The sequence below is a fragment of the Vidua chalybeata genome, chromosome 23, assembly GCF_026979565.1.
Source record: "Vidua chalybeata isolate OUT-0048 chromosome 23, bVidCha1 merged haplotype, whole genome shotgun sequence".
Classification (NCBI taxonomy): domain Eukaryota; kingdom Metazoa; phylum Chordata; class Aves; order Passeriformes; family Viduidae; genus Vidua; species Vidua chalybeata.
Genome location: NC_071552.1, coordinates 6,565,209 through 6,587,433, shown reverse-complemented (window position 1 = coordinate 6,587,433; position 22,225 = coordinate 6,565,209). Strand labels below are relative to the sequence as shown.

At 50.3% G+C, this 22,225-nt stretch overlaps 1 protein-coding gene across 3 annotated transcripts in view; it reads right to left on the bottom strand.

Moving 5' to 3' along the window:
* Positions 1–22,225, bottom strand: part of FLI1 (Fli-1 proto-oncogene, ETS transcription factor) — an 86,846-nt gene that overhangs the window by 61,781 nt on the left and 2,840 nt on the right. Inside the window, exon 1 of one of the 3 annotated variants that reach the window (XM_053963441.1) lies at positions 11,623–12,022. The exons of the other annotated variants lie outside the window; for them this stretch is intronic. Coding sequence (XP_053819416.1) covers positions 11,623–11,640 — 18 coding nt within the window. The 5' untranslated portion in view covers positions 11,641–12,022. Of the gene's footprint in view, positions 1–11,622; positions 12,023–22,225 lie in introns of those variants that run through there. 3 annotated transcript variants of the gene reach the window in all.

Here is a 22,225-nt window from a genome sequence, read left to right as displayed (position 1 = left end):
TTTGAAACAACAGAACCTCACACTGCAATAGGGTAAGAAACGGATGGATGGAAGAGAGAACCAGAGCAGAGTCCTGAGCCTGTGCTGGATGCTGGCTTTTAAACACATCAAGTTTGGCTTATGCAAGAAGCCACCTGGCATTTAGGCCCTGCTGAAACGCTGGCAGTGCTGTATGTGTGGATCCATGGAGCAGCTCCACAGGCACACACATGGACTCTGCTGCCTCCTCCTCCTCCAGGGCACTTGCTGCAAACCCCTGGAAAACCTGGAGGCCTTCACACCCTGCCTCCTCCTCTGGAATGACCTTTGGTCTGTGGGAAAGCATTCCTGCCATTCTCCAAAGCCACATTGCAAATACGTGCAGGACCCCAAGGTTGGGAGCTACACCCATCTCCCAGGACAGGCAGGAGGCTGTAGGATGTTAATGAAGGACAATGATGGAAACAACCACTGATCTCTCTGTCCATGTCATGGCACTGCAGGACAGGCCTGCACTGAGATCTCTGCTGTCCCTGAACAGAGCCAAAGTCATTCCCAACTTGGGACAGCATCGCTGCAACCGGAGCAGAGGAGGCAGGGAGGGAACAGAGCATTTGCTGAGTCCCACGGAGGAGAAGCTGAGGTACAGAGAGGTGAAGTGCCTGAGATCCTACAGTGGCACTACAACTGACTGAGCCAGGCTGGGCACTGCTGACATAAAGGCTGGAGTCAATTAACAGCACAGATTTTTCTGATTCATCAGAACCTAAAAAAGCCAAAGCATCCCAATGCCAGGATTGCATCAGGAGGGCATTTCCAGCCAAGCCCTGGGTACAGTGTGTGCCATTCCAGTGATGCTGAGAAAAGGCAAATCCAGATGGGATCAGGTGCAGCTGAGGGCTAAGGAATAACCAGGAGAAGGAAGGTGTGAAGGGATCATGAGGGTTTTGTTTGTCCCAGCAAATGAGGTACAGCAGTGGTCTGTAAATGCACTGGGGACAGACGTCCTGGGAAGGGAAAGTGCTGCAGTGTGTCTGGCATGAGAAAGGCATGAATCAGTCATGAGCAAATGCCAGCCCCAAGTCAGAAGAAAGTGTCCAAACCCCAGAAGGAAGAAGTTACGGAAGTCCTGTTCAATGGGCAGCAGTGGGGGTGGAAAGAAAATCCTTTACAGAAACTTTGGAGATTTTGGGAAAGGAATGACAGAACCTGGTCCTGTCTGACAGCAGAGCAGAGCCCTAGAACTGCTCCCACTCTGGAGTTCAAATTAAGTGCCTTAACTTTTCTTCACTGTTCAGGAATTTTGAGGAGGACTCTCCTGTTACACACAGCAGAGACCACACTGGTCTCCAGGCACTGCTGCAGCACAAATAATTCCTCACACTAACGACCAACCATAATTACATCCTTCCTGCAGCACAGATGACATAGGAGAATACCAAAACTGAAGAGCAGGGAGCAAACTGCAAGTTTGTTCCATCCATTACTGAGCAGCCTGTGTCCTGTGAGGATGAGAGCACGTCTGCTCTCACATGCCGTGGTGCAAATCCAGAGGATTTATCACAGGCCAGCTTGAACCTCAGGGCATTGCTTTCCCTTTCTGAAGGGGATGAACTCTGTCCCTTTGTTGAAACCTTTGCCTGCTGCTCTGGAGAGCATTCCTGCAGCTGTGGAGCTGGGTTTGGGGTGCCCTATGGAAAGCAGCAAAGGGGAGAGACACACAACTTCAACGCTGACAGACAGAAAATGTGCCTGGCAGGAAGGAATTTGGGTTTGGAGTTAAGATTGGATTCACACTTTTCCTGCCATGAAAAGGATCCTATGGGGCTGCATGTGAGTAAGGTTTTTACCCGGCCTTGCACACTCTGCTCAGACTCCAGAGGATCCAGTCTCACTGCCAAGAGCAACACAGAGGAAAGGCCCGAGAGGTGTCCAGTTCCTGTGTGGGTAAGAACACTTTCCATCCTGGACCTGCCCATGGTCCTGCTCCCCTTTCTGCAGCCCAGAGTTCAGGACAAAACCCTGTCCTGGGAGGCTGGGCACAAAGGCTGGATGACGGTGGGCAGGGCAGGAGCTGGAGCTGGAGACATCATGTCCCTCTCTTCACCTTCTGGAGACATCTCGGATCTCCAGCACAATCCCAGTGTCCTGGGGGAATTTACATCGCTGGGGTAGAATGTGATACATGGAAAACTTGCACACACACTTGTCTGGCAGAAAAACAGATTCAGGAGAAATGTGTGCAGGTCAAAGCACCCAGACCCTGACCAGGGACCTGTGTTCTTTATCCCTCACTGGGGCTCATTCCTTCTCCTGTCACTGGAGCTGGTAAAGACAATTTTGGTAATATTTGCAGGATGATACTGAGACTTCTGGCCTAACAAATCACTCCAGTGAGTGCTTATTTTAAAGCTTGGTTGATTCTAACAAAGTCAGATGTATGAGTTTAGAAAATATAAATATTTGTGCTGTGGAAAGATATACATGGGCATATTAGATCTAATTAAGGAAGGCTGTTATGGCTTGTGTCATGTGAATTCTGCTTTGGGTTGGGAGTGTCACGGACAGAAAAATTGTCCTTGATGCAGCAAAGCGGCCCTGAAGGACCTCTGGTCTGGATCCTCAGTGGCCTTGGAGACACCTCCAGCAGCTGCTCAAAACAGCTCTCAGGTTTTTGGGATCAATGTTGAACAGATCTGTCCCCTTTTCAGCCTGTACTGTATCAATAATTTCTGCCTCTGGTGATTTTTCAGTGCTAGAACCATGGAAGGTGTTTAAAATCCACCAGTCCCTGGGAAATTCTGACGCAAGGAACTTGTGAACAGAATCTTTGCATCTCTGCTGGTGCCTTGCTGAGTGACTAGATGCTTCCTGCATTTCATCTCCTGGTTATTTTTCCTTTTTCCCTTTGCCTGCTTGGATTTTGGGCTCTTATTCCATCTACATGCCAGGGTTCTCCTTGATGGGAGCCTCTGGGGACAATCCCCATAATACAGGGAATTAATCATAGAGCCACGACTTCTGGTTCTAATCAGGAGTCAGTCCTAAAGGCTGAGCTGCAGCACAACCCTCACAGACAAATCCTCAGAATTTAATAGGGTTTAAATCAATGGAGTTTTTATGGAAATTGAATTATACTGTCTAGAAATTGTTCCATAAACAGAACACAGCAGAAAAGGCAAAACTTCCTTGATTTTCCCCTGGATTTTACAGTAGGGATATAATTTTCTGATGCCTTTTGCTGGGCAGAACAAAGTGATTTGATTAAAAATGCCATTTCTGACTGTAAAGGTGCATGAGAACACCTCAAAGCAGTGCACAGAAATGGGCAGAAAGGCTCTCTAGGGGGGCAGTGATGTTAATTATTTTCCTGGATTCAAGTAATGCAGCTCCTACTGCTTCCTTAGTGTTGGGTGAGCAGGATTCCCTGGAAACTCTGCCTGCCTGTCCCTGGATGTGGTGCAGGAATCCTCTGCTCCCTCAGCCTGGTGTAACCACGGCCTTGCTCTGGCCACCCTTCCACACCACAGACACACATTCAGGCATATCCAGGAAAGAGCCAAGTCCATAATCTCCAATCCTGTTCCATATTCTGCCATTCCTGAGTGCTGATTGTTTGAATAAAAGAGCCTTGGATTTCAGCTGCCTGCTCTGGGCAGGCTGAGTTGGCAAATTCCCTTTGCCTCCCCACCTGGGTGGGCAAGGGGCTGCAGCCCAATTTCCCTTCTCCTTTCTCATCACAGAATTCACAGAAATCCTGCTGAGCTTCTGGGTCTGGATGAATGGATAAAACCTCAGCATGATCTCTTTACACTGATTTCAGTGGGAATTTGCAGATATCCCATGTCTATTCCTCGGAATCAGGCCCAGCTTTGCTCTGAACTCTGCACTAACATCAACTCCACACTTGTCCAGTGGATTCTGGTTGTGTTTGAAGGATTTGTATAGGCATCTACTCAGTCCTGCTCTGGGCTCGTGTTCCTCTGTCTGAACAGGAGAACAAGGGATCCTTGTCAGTCAAGTGAACAAGAACTTGGGGTTTCTGTGCAGAAAAAGCCTCAGCTCTGACATATGGTGGTTATAAAGGGATGGAGCATCTCAGCAGAACAGCTGGGGGAAAAGGGCTTTCCCAAGGAAAAGGATCCTTACTTCAGGGCAGGGTTTGGATTTTGCAGCCTTGTGTGAATGGCAGGACTGAAGGAGAGCTGCAGCCCCTCACAGCTGAGGGAAAACCAGAGCAAGAAGAGGGCAATTGCCCTTCAGTGTGGTGCTTTGAAAATAATCCAAATTAAAATATAATATACAAGGCTGCCAGTTCCAGTGTGTGCCACGACAGTGACTGTGCATGTGTGACCTTTTTGGGGTGCATTTCCACCAGTGGTCCACACATTTCAGGACATAAATTCCCAGGTTCAAGTATCAAAGTTCACAACATCAGCCTGAGCAAATCACTGAGACCTCAACACTTGATATTTTCTTCAGCAGGACATTAAAAATCCCATATCTGCAGTGACATACTGAGCCTTTGGGTGAAGAGTTTCCCTTTCTGCTTTGCTACATTTTAGCTACCAAAGGCTGCCAGTGGCAGTGGTTTCCTTCCAGTAGCACCGAGTTCTTGTCCCTCTGCAGCTGGCAGAGATGAAGAGGGCACTGGAGCTCCGGGCAGAGAAAAGACAAGGCAAAGGTTGGATGGTGAGAGTGTGTGCAGTCCCAAAGAGATTGGGAACAGGAGCAGCGGAGGAGTTACAGTTTCCTTTGTTCTGTTAAAAGGAAAAAGGAAACACATCAGGAAACCAGACTGGGGAGCACAGGAAGTCTCACTCTGGCTGATAAAAAGGAACTGATGTGAGGTTGGTTCAGATGCAGTTATAAGTCAATCAAGCTTGGAACAACAAGAAGAGATATTCAGAAGAAACCAGAGAGCCAAATTCTGCAATGAGCTGTAAAAAGAGTATTTTAGCCTCTCCTAATCTTTTCCTTATCTTCTTTTTTTTTTTTTTTTTAAGAAAGGCTGCTATAAAAGCCATTCAAATAAGTATGTTCTCATCATACAGAAGTCGGTTTCCTGAACTCACCACACCTTCCCCTGACCCCACCATAGCTTACTCCAGTTTCTTTCTTTCACTCATCAACCAACTTAAAAAACTGTATTCTTGCTGATTTATCTCTTGCCCTCAGATCAAAACCAGCAGTATTAAGAAGGGCAGTTTTTTTGCTGAATGAGGAATCAGCAGATGAGTAATGAGAGGCTCTGCTGCCCACTGGGTTATTTTTCACTGCCTCTGGATGACTGACAAGGATTGTAACGTTCAATTCCTGGGTGTGCAGCTTTGGCAGGCTGGGCTTAAGGTTTTCTAATTTATTTTAATTGTTTCTGACTCCTTCACAGCCCTGGTAGAGTCCTGGGTTGGTCTGTGCTGGAGGAACAAGGAGATAAATGCAAATAAAGCAGCAAGCTTATCCATGACACTTCCTCTCCTGGGCTGTGCTTCCTACTGGATTTTAGTGAAAAATCAGGAAAAGAAATAATGCTGAACACACATGAAGGGTTATTTTCTGTACAGCATCCTGAAGAGAAGCAAAGGCTGGAATTTTGCCAACTTTGTGTGACTGAACCTTCTACCTCTATTTCCCCTGGTCCTTGTCAGGGTGTTATTCCCAAATTTTGCCTTTGGTGCTGTTTGGAGAGGCAAGAGGTTTGTCAGGAGAGCCTGAACCTCCTGCTGCACATCTCTTTGCTTTGGGGCTCTGCCTCGGGCTGGAGGAGAAGCTTCAGGTGGGGGAGGAGGGCAGGAGGGAGGCACCGTTTGTGGTAAGCTCAGCACCAGAGCCAGGTTTCCAGGTGGGTGTTACCGGCGAGGGAGATACGCATCAGTAATTATGTGGCCTGGTAATGAGAGGGAGGAAGAAAACAAGCAGAAAATGCATCAACATCTTGAAGGCTTTGATACCTGGAACTCAGCAGAGCAGAGCAGGCACTGTCCTGTCACACACGGTGCTGTTCATGCAGCTTGGAGGCTGCCCCAGGGCATCTGGCTGCCCAGGTGTCTGAGGTGCCACAGCACCCCTGACTCGGCTCCACCTCAGACAAATGATTCCCAAGGGAGGCAGAAATCCACATTTGGGGGTATATTTTAGTCTGTATTTCAAACCCAGCTATAAATGTGTGGCCACAATCTTGTCTGAAAATATTTGTTGGCTCAGAAAATGTCTCTGGCCCTTGCCCAGGGCTGTGTGACAGGCCCTGTGTCACTGAGGTGCCCTCAGGCAGCTCCTTTTAGATGCCAGAGCTTCACGTGCATGGGGCACCTGTGTTCAGGTGTGCACCAGAGCACAGGAGAGGCACAGGCAGGGAAACAGATCTGCTGTCCAATTCAGATGAGAGATCTGAAGAGAATTTCACATTTCTGGTGCAAATTGGCTTCAAATCAAGTTGTAGAACTTAACTGGATGTGTTAGACCTGCTTTTTCTAGGGGCACATCCATGCACACCAGGCTTCTGCAGCTTTAGGGGTTCAACAAACCCACAAACACCTGAAATCCTGAAGTTAATGCTCCCATGTCTCCTTTAATTCTCCTGCTGGTGCATGTTTGCTCTGAGGTGGGACACAGGGTCTCTCTGTAAGTGCTCAGATGAACACAGCCACAAGGAGAGACTTTTGTTTTTCAAGGGCAGCTGATGAGGGGCTGTAAAGGAAACTCAAACACCGATGGGTTGTGGGGAAATAAAGGCTGGGAGATGCTCTGTGCTGAGGCTGTACATTCATGTGTTCCGGACCTGACCTTTCAGAGCAGATGGGAGCTGAACTCAAGAGGAAAACGCTCCTGTAAATCCAGGAAGGGCAGACCTGAAGGAAACAAACTCTGCTGCCTGCAAATCTTGCTCCAAGTGCCCTTCCCCCAGCACATGTCACCTCTCAGGGTGTCATCTAAGAGCTCACTCCGAGATGCAGTCTCCCCTGTGCTGCTCCTGATGGTGACACTGCAAGGAACAGCATTCTGCACCCCACAGCACTCCCAGGGCAAGAAATGCTGTGAGCAGGGACAGAAGCTCTTTCTTCCCCCATCTCAGAGAAGGAATAGCACGGAATTAAAATCAATAACTAAAATAAAAGCATGAAATCCTCAAGACATGCACTGCTACTCCTTTGAGTGACCACATCCTGTGGAGGTGAAGAGAAACTACAACAGGCTCTCAGCACCTCCTCAAAGCCTCGCAGCAAAACCCCAAGGGCTTCAAATCCAAGCAGTTGCATTGTTTTCTTGGGTAAAGGTTTTCTTCAGAGAAAACATCCTTTCTTTGAGCAGGAAAAAGTACACTACAGGCTTGGAAAAGGCTTTCCTGGCGTTTGCTAGCAAGTGGGAGTCAGCAGGGAGCACTGTGAGCTGGCAGCACCCAGCAGGACACCGAGGCTGGAGGCTCATGCTAGGGCAGGAGATGTCCCTTTGCACACAGATCTCGAGGGGAAAAATCAGCATCAAAATATCCCCATCATAAAATTTTTCTAAGTGGTTTTTGATGTTAGAAAGTTATTATGCAATGTAAGTGTCTTTGAATGGGGATTAGTTTAGGAGGGAATATTGCTGTTTGTGCCCTGGAAATTCCAGATGGTTTTGTTCCAAATTGCTTTTGAGGGACAGCAACATGGAAAGTTGTTGTCCCTCAAATCTTTGTGATTTATTTATTATTTTTCCAGTGTGGAGATTAGGAGCCTTGCCCCAGGAGTCAACAGCCTTTAGCCAGGAAAGGCCATCCCTCTGGGGCCAAAGCCGGGGTGATTAAAAAGAGCCAAACAAGACACTAAAATTGCTCAAAAAGGAAAGATTTTCTTAGTCCGAGATCCCCACGGCCAAGTTTGAGAGGGAGAGCAAACGCCTCCAGCTCACAAAAGACAGTGATTGCTCCAAAACCCGGCCACACCCTTTGCTATGGCAACGCCAACACACCAGTCCTCCATTCAAGGACACTGCTGTCCTCCACTTAAATAATGCAAAATCCTCGCTGAACGTCCCTCGGATGGACTCTCTGATGGCCACAACATCATATTTTTTTTTTTTTCTTCCCCTGGAATGAAGGCAAGAGCCACATAAAAATGCTTTTTCATGAACAGGCAGGCTCTGGCCAGTATATTTGCTTTAATTATTCTCCACACATAAAGTGGAACTGAAAAAATTAAAGCAGTTTGAAACCACACCATTTGTTATTGTGAGGAAGGCCATATATGAGCATCTTGCTGTTGATGAGATGTGCCCTTTTCTGATTTATTGTTAGGCAGTGAAAGGCGAGTCCCCCAAACACAGTGCAAATCAGTCAAAGTGGGGTGTTAGCCCAAAGAATACATGATTTGAGTGTCTAGAGGCCCAATAAAATTGTTGGTGACTATTTAAAATTAGTGCTAACACAAGAGTCAGGAGTTTCACTGGCTGCCATCATCATCTGCCAGTGCTGCTCGCAGCATATGAACAGAAGGTGGAAATAATTCATATTTCCTGCACTTCTTCCTCCACAGAGCTCTTTGAGCATTGCTGCAGGGGGCACATCCCAAGCCAGCCAGTTCTGCTCATGGCAGGTATTACACAGATTATTCAGAGAATGCAGAAAAAACCAACCTCCTCAGCAGGTGGTCTAATTCTCTTCAAGATAAATAATCCTTTGTGAATAAATACAAATGTGTTCATTTTTATGGTGCATTGGCTCAGCACTGTTACATGTGATGTCAGTCAGTGCATGGTTGGGAATGATGACTTAAAATCCCAAGCTGATCCTGTGGTTTATGTTTATATCCATGGAATTCCCTTCTTGGGTTGAAAGCCTGAGGACAACTCAATTCACCCTTGCACACAATGTCCACAGGGGATCCATGTCCACAAGGATCATCCCAACCACATTTATGCTCTGCCCATGCCCTGTTTCCCCAGCATAGCTCTGAGCCCTTGGAGCTCTGAGCTCAAGCCTCCAGTGGATTTATCCCTTCACCTGCAGCTGGGCAGGTGTGCAGGTAAATTACTCTAGGGAGGTAAAACCAGCAGTCAGACAGTCATCAAGACCCTTTCTGATTAAAAGATGAAGGGGAAAGTACAAGCCTATCTTGGTAATGCAGCCTAAGACAAAGCCAAATACTGGAGATTCCAGGCTAAGGGAGAGATGTGCAAAGTAGGCTGGACCCAAACTCCTGCATCTGCCAGCCTGCAGTTAAAGGCTTCAGCTCAATTAAAACAATTAGTCTGTGCAATAGCGTTGCATAGGCTTAAAAAAACAGCCACTTGTCAAAGTTAAATTGCTCAAGAAGAAAATAATCTGAGGGCACAGCCCTGTCCCAAATCTAGCAGTAGTCCTCTCCAAGGACAGGAAAATTTCTGAGTTTGGGGTGGGAAGCACCTTTCCCCATGCCGGAACTCCAATTTCATCTGGGATCGCCCCGTGTTCTTGCTGCAGATGATGAAAGAAACTTTCTCTGTGTTTTTCTTGCTTTCCAGTCACTGATGTGCATCCTTCTGCCATATTTTTTCACACACACAAATGCAGAGCTCTGAGATAAATCAATGCCTCTGTGGAAGAGCAGAGCTGAGGGCACAATTGCTGTTAAATTGCTTTACTCTGGATGTGCCCAGGTTTGCCTTGCTGTGCCCTCAGAGTCACACCCACCCTGCAGCACAGGTTAAATACAGAGCTCAGCACACCAAAAGCATTGCAGCATCTCAAGCCACATCCTCTCGTGCTGCCCTTCACCTGTGAAAACCAGGCAAGGGGGTCTCACCCTTCTTTCCATGGGGGAGGCTGGCACTGCCTCCATCCCACAGTTTTCTGCCCAGCATGAAAATTTACAAGAAGTCTCAGCTAATCCTTTGGGCAGGACAGGAGCACTGATCTCAGTGCATGGCACAGAAAGAGGGTACGTTGGCAGAGGGGACAAACACGACACAGGGACCTGCAAAGTGCTGCTGATCCTGGAATGGCTCGGTAAAGGAGCCCAGGAGGAGATCCTGTGTCTGGATCCTGTCTCTGGACCCTGTCTCTGGATCCTGTGCCTCCCAGCCCCAAGAGTGTCAGGATTCCTGCACTAGCAGGGCATGGCAGAGTGGCTGCAGAGCAGCCCCAGGGCAGGCCCAGCCCCCGGCCAGTGACCTGGGCTGTGGCCGAGTTCCTCCTTTGGCCACAGCCTCCAGCGTGACTGAGCCCAGCTCGGAGCACTGCAGTTCCTCATCCCCAAACCGCAGCCAGGGGGAGAGCTCAGGGCAGCAGGGACAGGAGCAGCTCCCGGGGCTCCAGAGGAGAGGGGAACAGCCCAGCTCTGCTCAGGGATGGCCAGGGGGCTACTGGCCTGTGCAGAAAAGCAGGTCCACGTGTGCACCACAGCAAAGGTACAGATGGGGAATTTCTGCACTTTCACTGCACAATATTTGGGGCTCCACAAATCAAAGAAAGTTGTGGTGCATTAAATGTATCCTGAATGAGGCGCAGGTTACTTTTGCTACAGATCAGAGGAGGTGGAGGGGAAAACCTGTCTTATTCCGGCCATACCTCCCAAATACTGTGCTTTCAACACTCCTGCTTTCTCCCTTCCTTTCTGACATTCACCCTTTCATTCCCTCTTTCTTTCCTCTTTCCATTTTCTCTTCCTGCCCATCTCCTTCCCTCCCCCTTCTCTTGAGACCTTTCCAAACCGTGCACTTGTCACAAGCTGCTATCTAAGGGAGACAGTTTCAGTTCCTGCCCGTTTGCAACTTCGTTCTACCCAGGTCAGCAAAATAAAAGAAAAAAAAATTAAAAAGAGAAAAAAAAAAAAAAAAAACCAAAAACCAAAAAAAAAAAAAAACCCACTTTTAAGACGAGCTCGACACCCCACCCAGCCAGGCGATAGGCATCTTTCGAAATCCTCCAACCCAAACACACCCACAGCGTCTCTCGCTTCAAGGCTCCTCTGTTCCAGCGGCTTCTGTTCCGCAGCACTCCCCAAGAAAAGCCCGTCACAATCACACAGGGGGCCCCCAATGCCAGCCCTGTGCTGCCTCGGCTTGGAGAAGCACCTCGGGGTGCCTGGAAGGGCTCGGTTTAGCTTTGCAGGGCTGAAGGAGCGGCCGGCTGGACGGAGGGCAGGAGGGGGAACTCCTCTCGCGGCCCCAGCAGCGTCCCTGGTTGCTCAAGGCCACCAGAGGTTGGTTATGTTGGTGGTTTATTTTCCTCACTCTGCTTCCCTTTCTCCCAAGCCAGGGTGATGTTTCTCCTCCAGCCCGGGGCTTTTTCCCCGCCAAAAGCCCCCAAAAAGCTGCTGGAGGAAGCGCACGGGCGAGCACCAGAGCCAGAGCGCCTCGGCCAGGGCCGGGCGAGAGACCAGGGCCAGGGACACACGGACAGCGGGGGCAGCTCCGAGCCACGCCGGGGACAGGAGCTGCCACTGGCACTGCCCCCGGAGCCGGGCACTCCCCGGCCTCTCCTCGGGCCCTGGCCCAGGGCTTCGGGCCGGCTGCGAACCCCCGAGCGCCGGGGAGGAGACGGGAGAGCCCCGAGACGCGGCGGCGGCGAAAGAGGAGGAGGAGAAGGAGGAGGAGGAGAGAGCCCGGCCGGAGCCGGCCCCCAGCCCCGCGCCCCTTCCCAGAACCCCCCAAGCCCGAGGGGACCCTCAGCCCCTCCTGCCCCCTTACCTTAATAGTGCCGTCCATCGGGAATAACTTCCAGCCGGGACCAGCAATATTCCACACATTGACCCGGTTTAGCCTGCGACTGACGTCTCCTGAAGTTTTTTATCCTTCTCTCTCTTTTCGCTCTTCTCGCTGCCCTTGCAGCGGTTTTGTTGCTCTCTCCGTACCCCCTCTCCCCCTCTCTCTCTCTCCCTCCCTCTCTCTTGGTCTCTCTCTTTTTTTAACTTTGCTTCTTGCAGCAGAGCGAAAAAGAGACAGTTAACCGGATGAAACGTTTTTTTCTGCTAATTTTGGGAAGTGAAGTCACTCGAGGAGGAAACCTTCGTCTCTTCGCTGGTCCTGCCTTCTTGATGAAAATATATATATTTTACATACAGGATATTTGCTCCATTTAGATAAGAAGAGGCAGAACAATAGCCACCTCTGTCACAGCTCCTGTTTGTCGCTGGGACAGCCCGGCCAGCTCAGAGCTAGCCTCGCACCCCAGCCCGTGTTAGCCAGCCTGTGTCATCTCACGGCTTAGTTTAACGTGGGGTTTTGCCTTTTTTTTTTTTTTTTTTTTTCCTTTTGGCTGGAGCAGCTTTAGCCTGACTCACTGAATTTCCGTCTCTTCCCACAGATTTTTTTTATTAATGCGTTTTCCAGTCAACGGGAAAAATTAAGGGGAGAAAACCGTAAATGCAATTCGGTGACGGCAGGCAGAGGGAGAAAAGAAAAAGTCTGGCGATTAAAACGTATTCAAAGCGTATTTCGAGCCCTCTCCTTCACGCCTCCCAGCACGGAGCGTGAGCCGAGAGTGCAGCCCCTGCCAGGAGCGAGTGCTGAGTGCAATAATGCAGGACAGACAGACGGATTAAACACAGGCTGCGGATGGGGCTGCGGGCAAGCCGAGGCTCTCGGCCACTCTCGCCCCTTCCCTCACTCCCACTCGTCTCGCGGGGTGGGATGTGGGGCTGGGAAGGGAAAGCACTGGGATGGACCGTTTTCCGTCCTTTCTTTCAGGTGCCGGGAGTCCTTTCCCAGCCTCCTCTCCCAGTGCGAGCTCCTCGCGAAGATGTGAAATCCTCTCAGAGCAGGGGGACACCCCCACTTGATAAAAATGTCAGAACCTCACAAAAATTACCAGAACAGCCGAATGTAGCGCTCCGGTGCCGTGTCCTGACGGGCACAGCAAACAAAACCCCTCAGCCAGCAGCCTTTAGACCTCGCTTCAGACCTGGCGAGCCCCTGAAGTGCAGTCCTCCCTCTCATTCAAACCGGAGCGTGCGGCGACGGAGAAACGCGCGTTTTCCTTTTTCCGGGAAAAGCCGAAGCCTTCCAAGGGACCGGGGAAATGAGACAATACCCGCCTGTCCAGCTCCCCCGCTCCCCGCCCTTGCCAAAATAACCACGACGGAACACATCGTGCAACAGCCGGGGCGGCCCTCCTGCCCCACTTCCACAAACCGGGCACAGAGCAGGGAGGGAAAGGAGGGTGAAGGCAAGAAAGAAAAGTGCCAGGGCAGGCGGACACCCTGCCCATCGGTGGAGCGCGTTACCTTGTCCAGTGCCAGTCGTGTCCAGGCTTTTTGTTTCCCCCGTCTTTAGTCCAGCCACGGGGAAGGGGATGAGGGGAAGCAAAATTATATCCAAAGTTATCCTGCCCCTGCTCCTTCCAAAAGGGAAATGCAATAATGCCACCAGTGTTTCTCCCCGGCTGCGGCAGAGATACTTTATTAATACTTTATTTCTCCAAGCCCGAAGCTGGCAGGAGAGAGCCGCAGATCCCCCTTGCCCCTCCCTCCCCTCCCTCCCCCTCCTCTGAAATTAGCCTCATCAATTCAGCTACAATTTTTCAGTTCGGATGCAGACACGGGGCTGAACGTGACCAGACCTGGAGGTTTTTGGCTCGCTGCTTGCCAGCGATTGAGGCCGCCTGCAGCCGGGAGGTGAAGGGGGAGCGCAGGGCCAGCCCGGCCGCCTCCCCTCGCCCCGCGGCCCCGGCCTCTCCTGTCTGCTCCGCGCTCCCGGGGGCTGCGCCGGGGTCCCCCGAGAGCAGCACATCTGGATGCTGCTAGCGGGGTCAGGTCCCCCCTTGCCTAGGGCCACAAAACTGGAGTTCAATTAAAAGAAATCACCGTTAACCCTTTGCTTTCCTCATTCCTCTTGCTTTTCCATGCCCTGTGTCCTGTCCCCCCGGCAATGCTCCGGTCCCGGCTCCCCCCTCGGCGTTCCCACATGGCTGCAGGCTGCAGCGACCAGAAAAGCGAGAGGTTTAAGGGAAGAGTGAAACGCATCCTTTCAAAACCCGAATGGTTTCCTATCTAGACAACGCTCCCCACCAGCCCCGACAAACAACGCGGGTGGGGGTGAGGGAGAGCACAGGTTGAGGATCTCAACCGCGAAAGGAAGAGGAAAAAATCCCCTGGCAGGAGCCTCTGTCACCCACCGACCTCACAGGGCACTTCGAGTCGGGACTGCGGGACCGACAGTGGGGGAGCCGAGGATCCGGGAGAAGCAGGGGGAAACCACCTGAAAACGGGCCCAGCTCGCGGGAGGGGACCCCAACACCCTCAAAACCCCTGAGCCCGGCACCCTCAAAACCCTTGATCCCAACACCCTCAAAACCCCTGAGCCCGACACCTTCAAACCCCCTTTGCCCAGCTCCGGACTGAAGGGACAAACAAATCCGGCCCCTGCTGCGCATCCCCGGCGCTCCCAAAGACGGGAAGTTGCCAAACAGACCCCCCGCCATCCCACCGGGAGATATTTTTGGAACCCAACTCTGCATTTTTTGGCCAGACGGGCACCGTGACCCGCAGGGGTTTATTTTGCATGTCTGGGGATGACTAGAGCGGAGCCTGCTCAGGTCACTTGAGATCCCGGGTCTGTCAGGGATGCTCCGTGCTTCTCCTCCTGTGTTTGGGCTAAAGCAACATTTGGAGAACCCAAGAGATGAGGGAATGAGCGAAGGTGTTACATATTCTAAAGTCAAGCCAAACAATCTGCTATTTTCCTCCCAAATAATGAAGAATAGAAGCTTTGCATTATTTTTCTTTCTGCTTTAGATTTAATCCCCCACCTTCCACCCCACCACCCCTACCAAAAAAAAAAAAAAAAACCACCAAAAAACAAAACAAACAAAACAAAACAAAACAAAACCAAACCAAAAAAAAAACACACAAAAAACAAACAACTCCTAAAAACCTCAAAACCAAACCCAAAGCCGCCTTTGAAGTTATGCCATACTTTTTGGAAAAGGCTGAAATATTCATAACCTCCGGACGCCAAGCTCTGAATCATCCTAGGTGGCTGTGCCGTGACTCTGGGTATTTAACTGTTATTTAACTGAGTATTTGACTGAGGTTTTAACTGGTATTTAACTGGGTATTTAACTGGTATCTGACGGAGTTTTTAACTGTTATTGCATTTAACCAAGGAGGGAGCCGAGACAGGCGGGGGAAAGGCGAGCACGGGGCTGAGCAGTGTTCGTCACTCTGGTTCTGTTACTCGCCCTCCCGGATGCACACGTACGTACAGCTGAGGAATTAGGACCTGTTTAATGTGGCCACCACTAGACAGCTGGAAAATCATTTGATCTTGCCAACCACGGAAGATTTCAAATGCTTACGTCGGGACAGGCTGGTAGAAATCAGTTACTCCTTTATTATTATTATTTATTATTATTATTACTTTCCTATTTCACTCCGTTAACGACTGGAACGGAATCGTCGAGCGGCGTTTTTAATTAGCTCAATATTGATATCGGGCGCCTGGCACGTCCCCACCTCCTCTCCCCGTCCTTAGGGCTGGGTCCCAGCGGCTGCAGCCCCACACGGAGAAGGTGAAAACGCCACGTTCGGCGCGATCTGAACGAAAGGAATGGAATCCCCCCTTCCCACTGGGGGGATGTGGCCTGGAGCTGTTTCGCGTCCAGACCCAAAGGAGTTAACCCCCGGTGTAGCTCTGTGCCAGTCCCTCGCAGAACCCCAAAGATCTGGATTTTCTGTCAGTTACCCACACGGAATTAGCGGGCATCACTTCATAATTAAAACCGTCCGGTTATTCCCTAGGAACAAACACAGTGAAAACCTTCCCGAGCCCCATTGCAGGTTGGGAATCTGATTTTCCGAGGAGAGGAGAGAGGATTGGCTTCTGTCACCCTCTCTGACCCCAACAGCATCAGCTCAACTCTCGTTGAGCCTAGCCTGGAGCTGTCGCTGTCAACTAACGGGGGATAAGCGAAGGGGAGCTCAAAAAAAACCCCAACATCCACGCCCTGGCTTTGTGGCTAAAAAGTGCCTCATTTCCCACTAAATGTGACAAAGTGTCCCCTGTGTAAAACGAGCTTTCAATACACGTGCATTTACACAACCCGCGCTGGGTGCATTGTGTGTGTTGCATATCTAATAATATCGCTTTCTGGATAATTTGCCCTAGGTGCTATTCTCTCTGACCGTACGCACAATTCCCGTCATTCTGGACTTGCAGGGGGCCACAGTTTATCCCGACCAGCCTTCACTGGAGGGAAACTCTCCCCCAGCTCCAGTGGACTTTTAAAATCCCCGGCTCTGACTTTCCTCTGGCACTGACCCCATCGCAGAAAGAAAAACGTGTTTATTTTCTAACCTCACATTCTTACAAGCAAAAAAGCCCAAACTGCAGCCCTGGGATTTGATCCCCCGAAACGAATCCCAATTTTAGACCCAATTAATTGGGCAAACCTCCGCTTTTCAGCTGCAGCAATAAAAGGGAATCAGGAGAGTGTTCCAGCCGCAGAACTGAAGGATCGGGTCCCTCCTCCCGACAGGAACAGCCCAGGAGATCTGGGAAGCTGAAGCCGGGAAGTTACTCCCCGCTAATCGGTACTAAGTAAAACATAATGTCTTAAAAGTGGGGTGGAGAAGATGCAGGAGCTTTGAAGCTGCATCGCAATGAGGGGCGAGTGGGGCGAGCCAGGGGTGTCCTGGATGCTTTTATTTGAGTTCCGTGTCCCAATAAAACAGCCCCCGCCCTCCTTCCCTCCCCCATCCCGCAGTTATTGAAAAGCTGAGGCACAAAAAACAAAAATACTGGAGGCCAAAAAAAAAAGATTGCAGTGCACTAGCTCCGAACGTCTGGCCCCTCGCTTGAGGCCATAATTAATTTGAGATTTATTTTTATTGGAGAAACCAGTCTCGTCTGACCTTAGCCAAACAAGACTTCAGCGAGACCCTTGATGCGCTTGAATGGAACAGAATATTTCTCTCTAACTTCTCTTCAGGCGGCCGTGCCTGCTTTGAATTTGTTCCTCAGACTTCATATATTTGGAGATTTACAGGAAATATTTAAAGCATTTTTCCCCTTAGCATTCACTCTGTCTTTTCTTCCCTTTTTGCTCCCCTTCCCCTCCACACCTCCTCTCCTTCTAACCACGGGGCTGGGAGAGCATAGGGAGGGCTGGAATACAAAATTCCCTGGATCCAGCATATTGGGAGGGGGGCGTTTTTCCTGTAAATTGGGAAAGAATGGAGCCTTTAAAAGGTCGCAGAGCTGGGGAGGGGGTTGGTTGCTGCTGCCTAAAGACGGAGGTCACTGGAAAAGCTCGTCCCTTGTGTCCGATTTATTTTAGAAAGCTCCAGCGTGCCACAATTCCAGAAGAAAAAACACTTTTTCCTCACACCTCGACTTAAATGCAAGTGTCTTGAAGGTAAAGAGGGAAGGAACAATGCCAGCCCTTCCCCACGCAGCGCGGGGCTGAGCACGGGAAAAAGGACACGGGGACATGGAGAGGGATTTTTCTCTTTAAAGTAGAAAGATCGGTGCAAACAAGATCTAAATCCTTAAGCACCAAGTTGTCATAAGGCGTTAATCAACGACTTGCTAAAAGTCCGACAACTTAGCAGCGTTTGTGCCCTGAGAAATGGGTGTCAAAATGGGAAAGCAAGAGAAACGAATGGGTATAAATGGCATTAGTGATCGCGGAAGGCGAGTGACGAAGGAGTTCACAGCAGCTTCTGCCCCCGAAGTTACTGCAGTGCCCACCCCCTGGAGGTGCCTGTCCCCCCCTCCGAGCCCAGCGGAGAAGGACTGGAACCCTCCGGGATGCCAGGAATGGGAAAAAAAAAAAAAAAAAAAAAAAAAAAAAAAAAAAAAAAAAAAAAAAAAAAAAAAAAGCGCAGAAACGGATAAAGCGCTGGAGGATGCACTCAGTAGGAACATCAGCACCCGGAGCGCGGAAAAACCAGTCCAGGGAGGCTTTGGTTTTGCCTTTCCTGCCGGGCTCAGGTTCTCCAGCTGTTCCTAGGAGAACGGGCAGGTTTCTGCCCGCTCCACCCACGCATCCCTGAGCACCTGCGGGCTGAGCCCGCACGGGTCCCCCTGCAGCGCTCGGTCCACCAGGCACCAATTCCACCGCAAAACGAAGGAAATCCCGGGATATTCTTTCCTGGCAACCTGTTCTCTGCTCCTGTTCTGTGGGAAAGGGACGCGTCCGTGACGGGGTTTGGCAGTGTCCGCTCCAAAGAAAACTCCACTGTTTTGCCCTTAAAATAAGAATTTACCCCCTCTCTCTTTAGGGCTTCTGTAAACTTTCCAGGCGGAGGGAGAGCAAGAACAAACCCAATATTGTTCCCAGCCACGCAGCCCCTTTTCCCTCCATGAATATCCTTCTTTGTGCTGCACCACAAACCTTAGGGCTGCGTTAAACCCAGGCTTAAAGCGGGAACCCCGCGCTTGCACTGAGGTTCCTTCCCGGGGCAGAATCCATCTCCGTGCCCTTCCCGAGGGCCGGGGCCGCTTTCCTCAGGGGCAGCGGGGGCAGCAGGACTGCAGGGGGAAAGAGGAAACGCAGGGTGAGGCCGGGACAGCCGCTCCTCTCCGCCCTGCGCTTCCCTCCCTCTCCAAGGGACCTTCCCGGCAGGGTCTGCCTGGCCGGGCTGGGACCTGGAGTGGGAACTGCCCCAGAGTGGAAATTCCAGGGGCAGGAAAGGGCTCCAGGAGCAGGAAAGGGGCTGCAGGAGCAGGAACGGGGCTTCAGGGGCAGAAAAGGGCTCCAGGAGCAGGAAAGGGGCTGCAGGAGCAGGAAAGGGGCTGCAGGAGCAGGAAAAGGAGCAGGAAAAGGGGTCCAAGGATAGGAAGGAGATCCAGGAGAAGGAAAGGGGCTGCAGGAGCAGGGAAGGGGCTCCAGGAGCAGGAAAAGAGCTCCAGTAGAAGGAAAATAAGCTCCAGGAGAAGGAAAGGGGCTCCAGGAGCAGGAAAGGGAGGTCCAGGTGAAGGAAAAGGGCTCCAGGAGAAGGAAAAGGAGCTCCAGGAGCAGGGAAGGTGCTCTAGGAGCAGGGAAGGGGCTCCAGGAACAGGAAAAGGAGAAGGAAAAGGGCTCCAGGAGCAGGAAAGGGGCTGCAGGAGCATGAAAAGGAGTTCCAGGAGCAGCAAGGGAGAGAGGCTCAAGCCGGCCCCGGGGCTGCTTCGGGGAGGGCAGGGCACGGGAAGCGAAAGCAGAAGCGCTGAGTGTGCGAGGAGGAGGCGATAAAGGGGACATGAAGCGTTTGGATGTTGCTCAAGGGCAGAAGAAAAGCGCGGGTGAACAATGAACTCCCAAATTATCCTTGTGCTGCTTTATACACATCTGAAAGCACAGACTGGCAGGGCAGGAGGGGAGCCAGGGCTGCTGTGACCTGGAGGAGCTGTCGCAATGGCAATAATTAAAAAATCAGAATTCAGAGGTCATGTCGCTTTGCTTATGGCTCTAATTCTTTCCATATCCCTCCAGTCAGGATTTCAGTGCTGTCTTCTTTTAAAATTTAATTTACCAATTATATTCTATGTTTCATTCTCTAAAGTCAAGTCCTTGTGTTTAGATGAGATTAGCACCTTCTGATACACTGTGAATTATTAAATATTTGCAGATCAGCCAGTCCCTAATGGTCTGAGGAACAGAAATTCTTCAACAGTTATGCAGAATAAGCCATGAAGGATCAAAATTATTTTTTATTTCTATGTATTGCCAGCCCTCCATTGAATTAAGGCCCCTACAAGAAATGGCTATGAGAGAGAAGCTTGGGTTCCCCTGCCAGGAGTTCTGTGGGATTGGGTTCCCCTGTCAGGAGTTCTGTGGGATTGGGTTCCCCTGTCAGGAGTTCCATGGGATCTGTTATCAGTGCTTTTGATAGCCCCTCTTTGCTGCGATGGAAATCGAGGTTGCAGCACTGAGAAGCTGAGCTTCCAATCCGAGTGACTCCACATAAAAATCTTTGTTAAAACAAAGCATTTTCAAATGAAATCCTCCTCTGCCTCCTGCAGCTCCCTCACCTCACCTCACCCCTCAGCCTGCTTTTGGAAAGCCATGACAAGAACCCCGTGGCCTGAAGGTGTCCCAGGATGTTTGGTGAATTTGTTCCTTCTGGAATTCCTGTGGAACACCCTGTAGGTGTGTGGAACACCCTGCAGCCTCCCCCTCTGGGCTCCAGCTGAGGGGGACGAGGCATTTTCTGTCCAAGGCATGGAGTAAGTCTGAAGTGAATGCACACTGTCCATCTGTTGGGGAGGATTTGTAGAGAAGATCAATCCCCATCTCTCTTTTTCTGGTGGGGGTGGTGTACACATCCCACAAAAGTAACAAAGAAAATACTTCTCCCTTCCATAAGACAGCAAATAAGGTTTTGTGGAGAAGGAATAACATGAAAATAATAATAATAATAATAATAATCATCATCATCATCATCATCATCAGAATAGACACAGAAAGAGAGAGGAATTTGGACTCAATCATCTCTCAATCTTCTGCTTTTCAAACTTTGTGCTCCCCAGAGCTTGGGAAGCCCTCCCAGGCCAGGGTGGGGCAGCAGGAAGGGAAGGAAGGCCAGGAGGTCTCAGGGGGACCTTGCTGAGCTGCAGCCACACTCCAAGAGGGGGTGATGTAGCAGCAGAAGGTGGAGGAGCCCTGCTCAGGAGCACGGAGCTCACTGCACCACGGAGGGGATCCACAGCCACATTTCCCCTGCCTGGAACATCCATCAATCCATCAAACCCGGAGGGGCAGAGACTGACCTCACCCGTGTGTTTAAGGTTCAAACTTCCCTGAATTTCACCACACTCCCACCTTAATGGGCTGCTCTGAATGAGCTGCCCAGCTCAAACCGCTCAGAGCCAGTGGCAGACATTTCCTTTGTCCCCAGAGGATTTTGGGTCAGACTTCATTGAAATCCTGCTGATGTTTTTAAGCACAGGAACAAAAAATTTCCCTGCTGCCATCGGTGTGGGAGAAGCTCTGCAGACAAAACAGCAGGGACAGTATCCTTGCCCAAAACACCATCAGCTGAGGAAGAAGGGCTGTGCCAAGGCAGAGTCCAGCACCCCACAGCTGCGTGTCCCACCTGGGGACTCTCCCTGGTGGATACAGCACAAACTCCTGGGAAGGGAACCCTGTCCCAGCCCTTTTCCTGCAGGACTGCACTTCCTGAAGAGGCTGCCCCGACACAGCTGGGGACAGGCTCCCCACTCCTGTTGCAATGCTCCGTTTTTCAGAACTGGGCTCGCTTCCACGATTCCAAAGGAATTTTGCTCCCAACAGGAGCAGCCCTGGATCTGCCTCCCAGGCCAAGGCAGTGACACCACTCCAGAGGATGTCACAGGGCCTTCATGTCCTCACTGCAGACAGAGCCTCCTGGGGCATTTCCTGCACCCCCAACTCCAGCTGGCCACAGCCAGTCACACTCTGGGGAACACCTTCGTGTGCTTGAACTCTGACAGGATTTGCCTTCCCCAGACTCGAATTTCAGCTGTTTTCCACAATTTCTGTTGTTCCAGAACCTGCTCCAGAGCTATGAGAACTTACTGAGCAAAATTACCTCACCAACATTCCCTGAAACACCAAGATGGGAGCGGGATTTTGGGGGTTATCAGCCTGGGGGGAATCCTGCCCATTCCTGGCTGGATTTGTTGCAGTGATGTGGAGCAGCAGCACAAGCTCAGCCAGTGCCACACGACCTGGGATCATCCCAAGCTTACATTTCCATTGCTGATTGTCCCAGCCAGTGCCCAAACTGAGCCATGACCTCAGAATTATTCACAGGAATCATCCCCAGTAATCCTAGGGCACAGATCATTGAGAGAGGGAAAGGAAAAAAAAAAAGAGAGACCAAATTCCTGTAATAAATTATTCATTACAAATTATCCACCCAGCTGTAGTTGACACCCTCCTGTGTTTCTTCAGGGACAGGAGAAGCTTGTGGTTTAGATTTTCCCTAAGTGCTGCTGCATGCAGGGTTTGCCTCAAACGTGTAACCCAGATGTCCCAGGCTTGGTTTATTTACATTCTTGGGAGCTGTTGTGAAAAAAACCCTATATGATGTCAAATATAATATAGAGCTCAACTGAGGTATAAAGGGACAAGGCTGTGCCCAACCAACCCTGCTTTGGTTTTTGTTTTAATCTTTAAAAAAGAAAGAGGCAGAAGTGGTCCATCAAAATACATTGTAAGATCCATTAGTTTTGTTTTTTTTTTTACTTAAAATAAATAAATAAATGCAAACAAGTTTTTCAAGTGCAAGATCTGGTAATATCAGTTAAAAACAAAATAACTGAAGTTAGTTTTCCTACTATATTGCATGGAAACCTTCAAGCACAGAAAGGAACTTCAGGAACACAG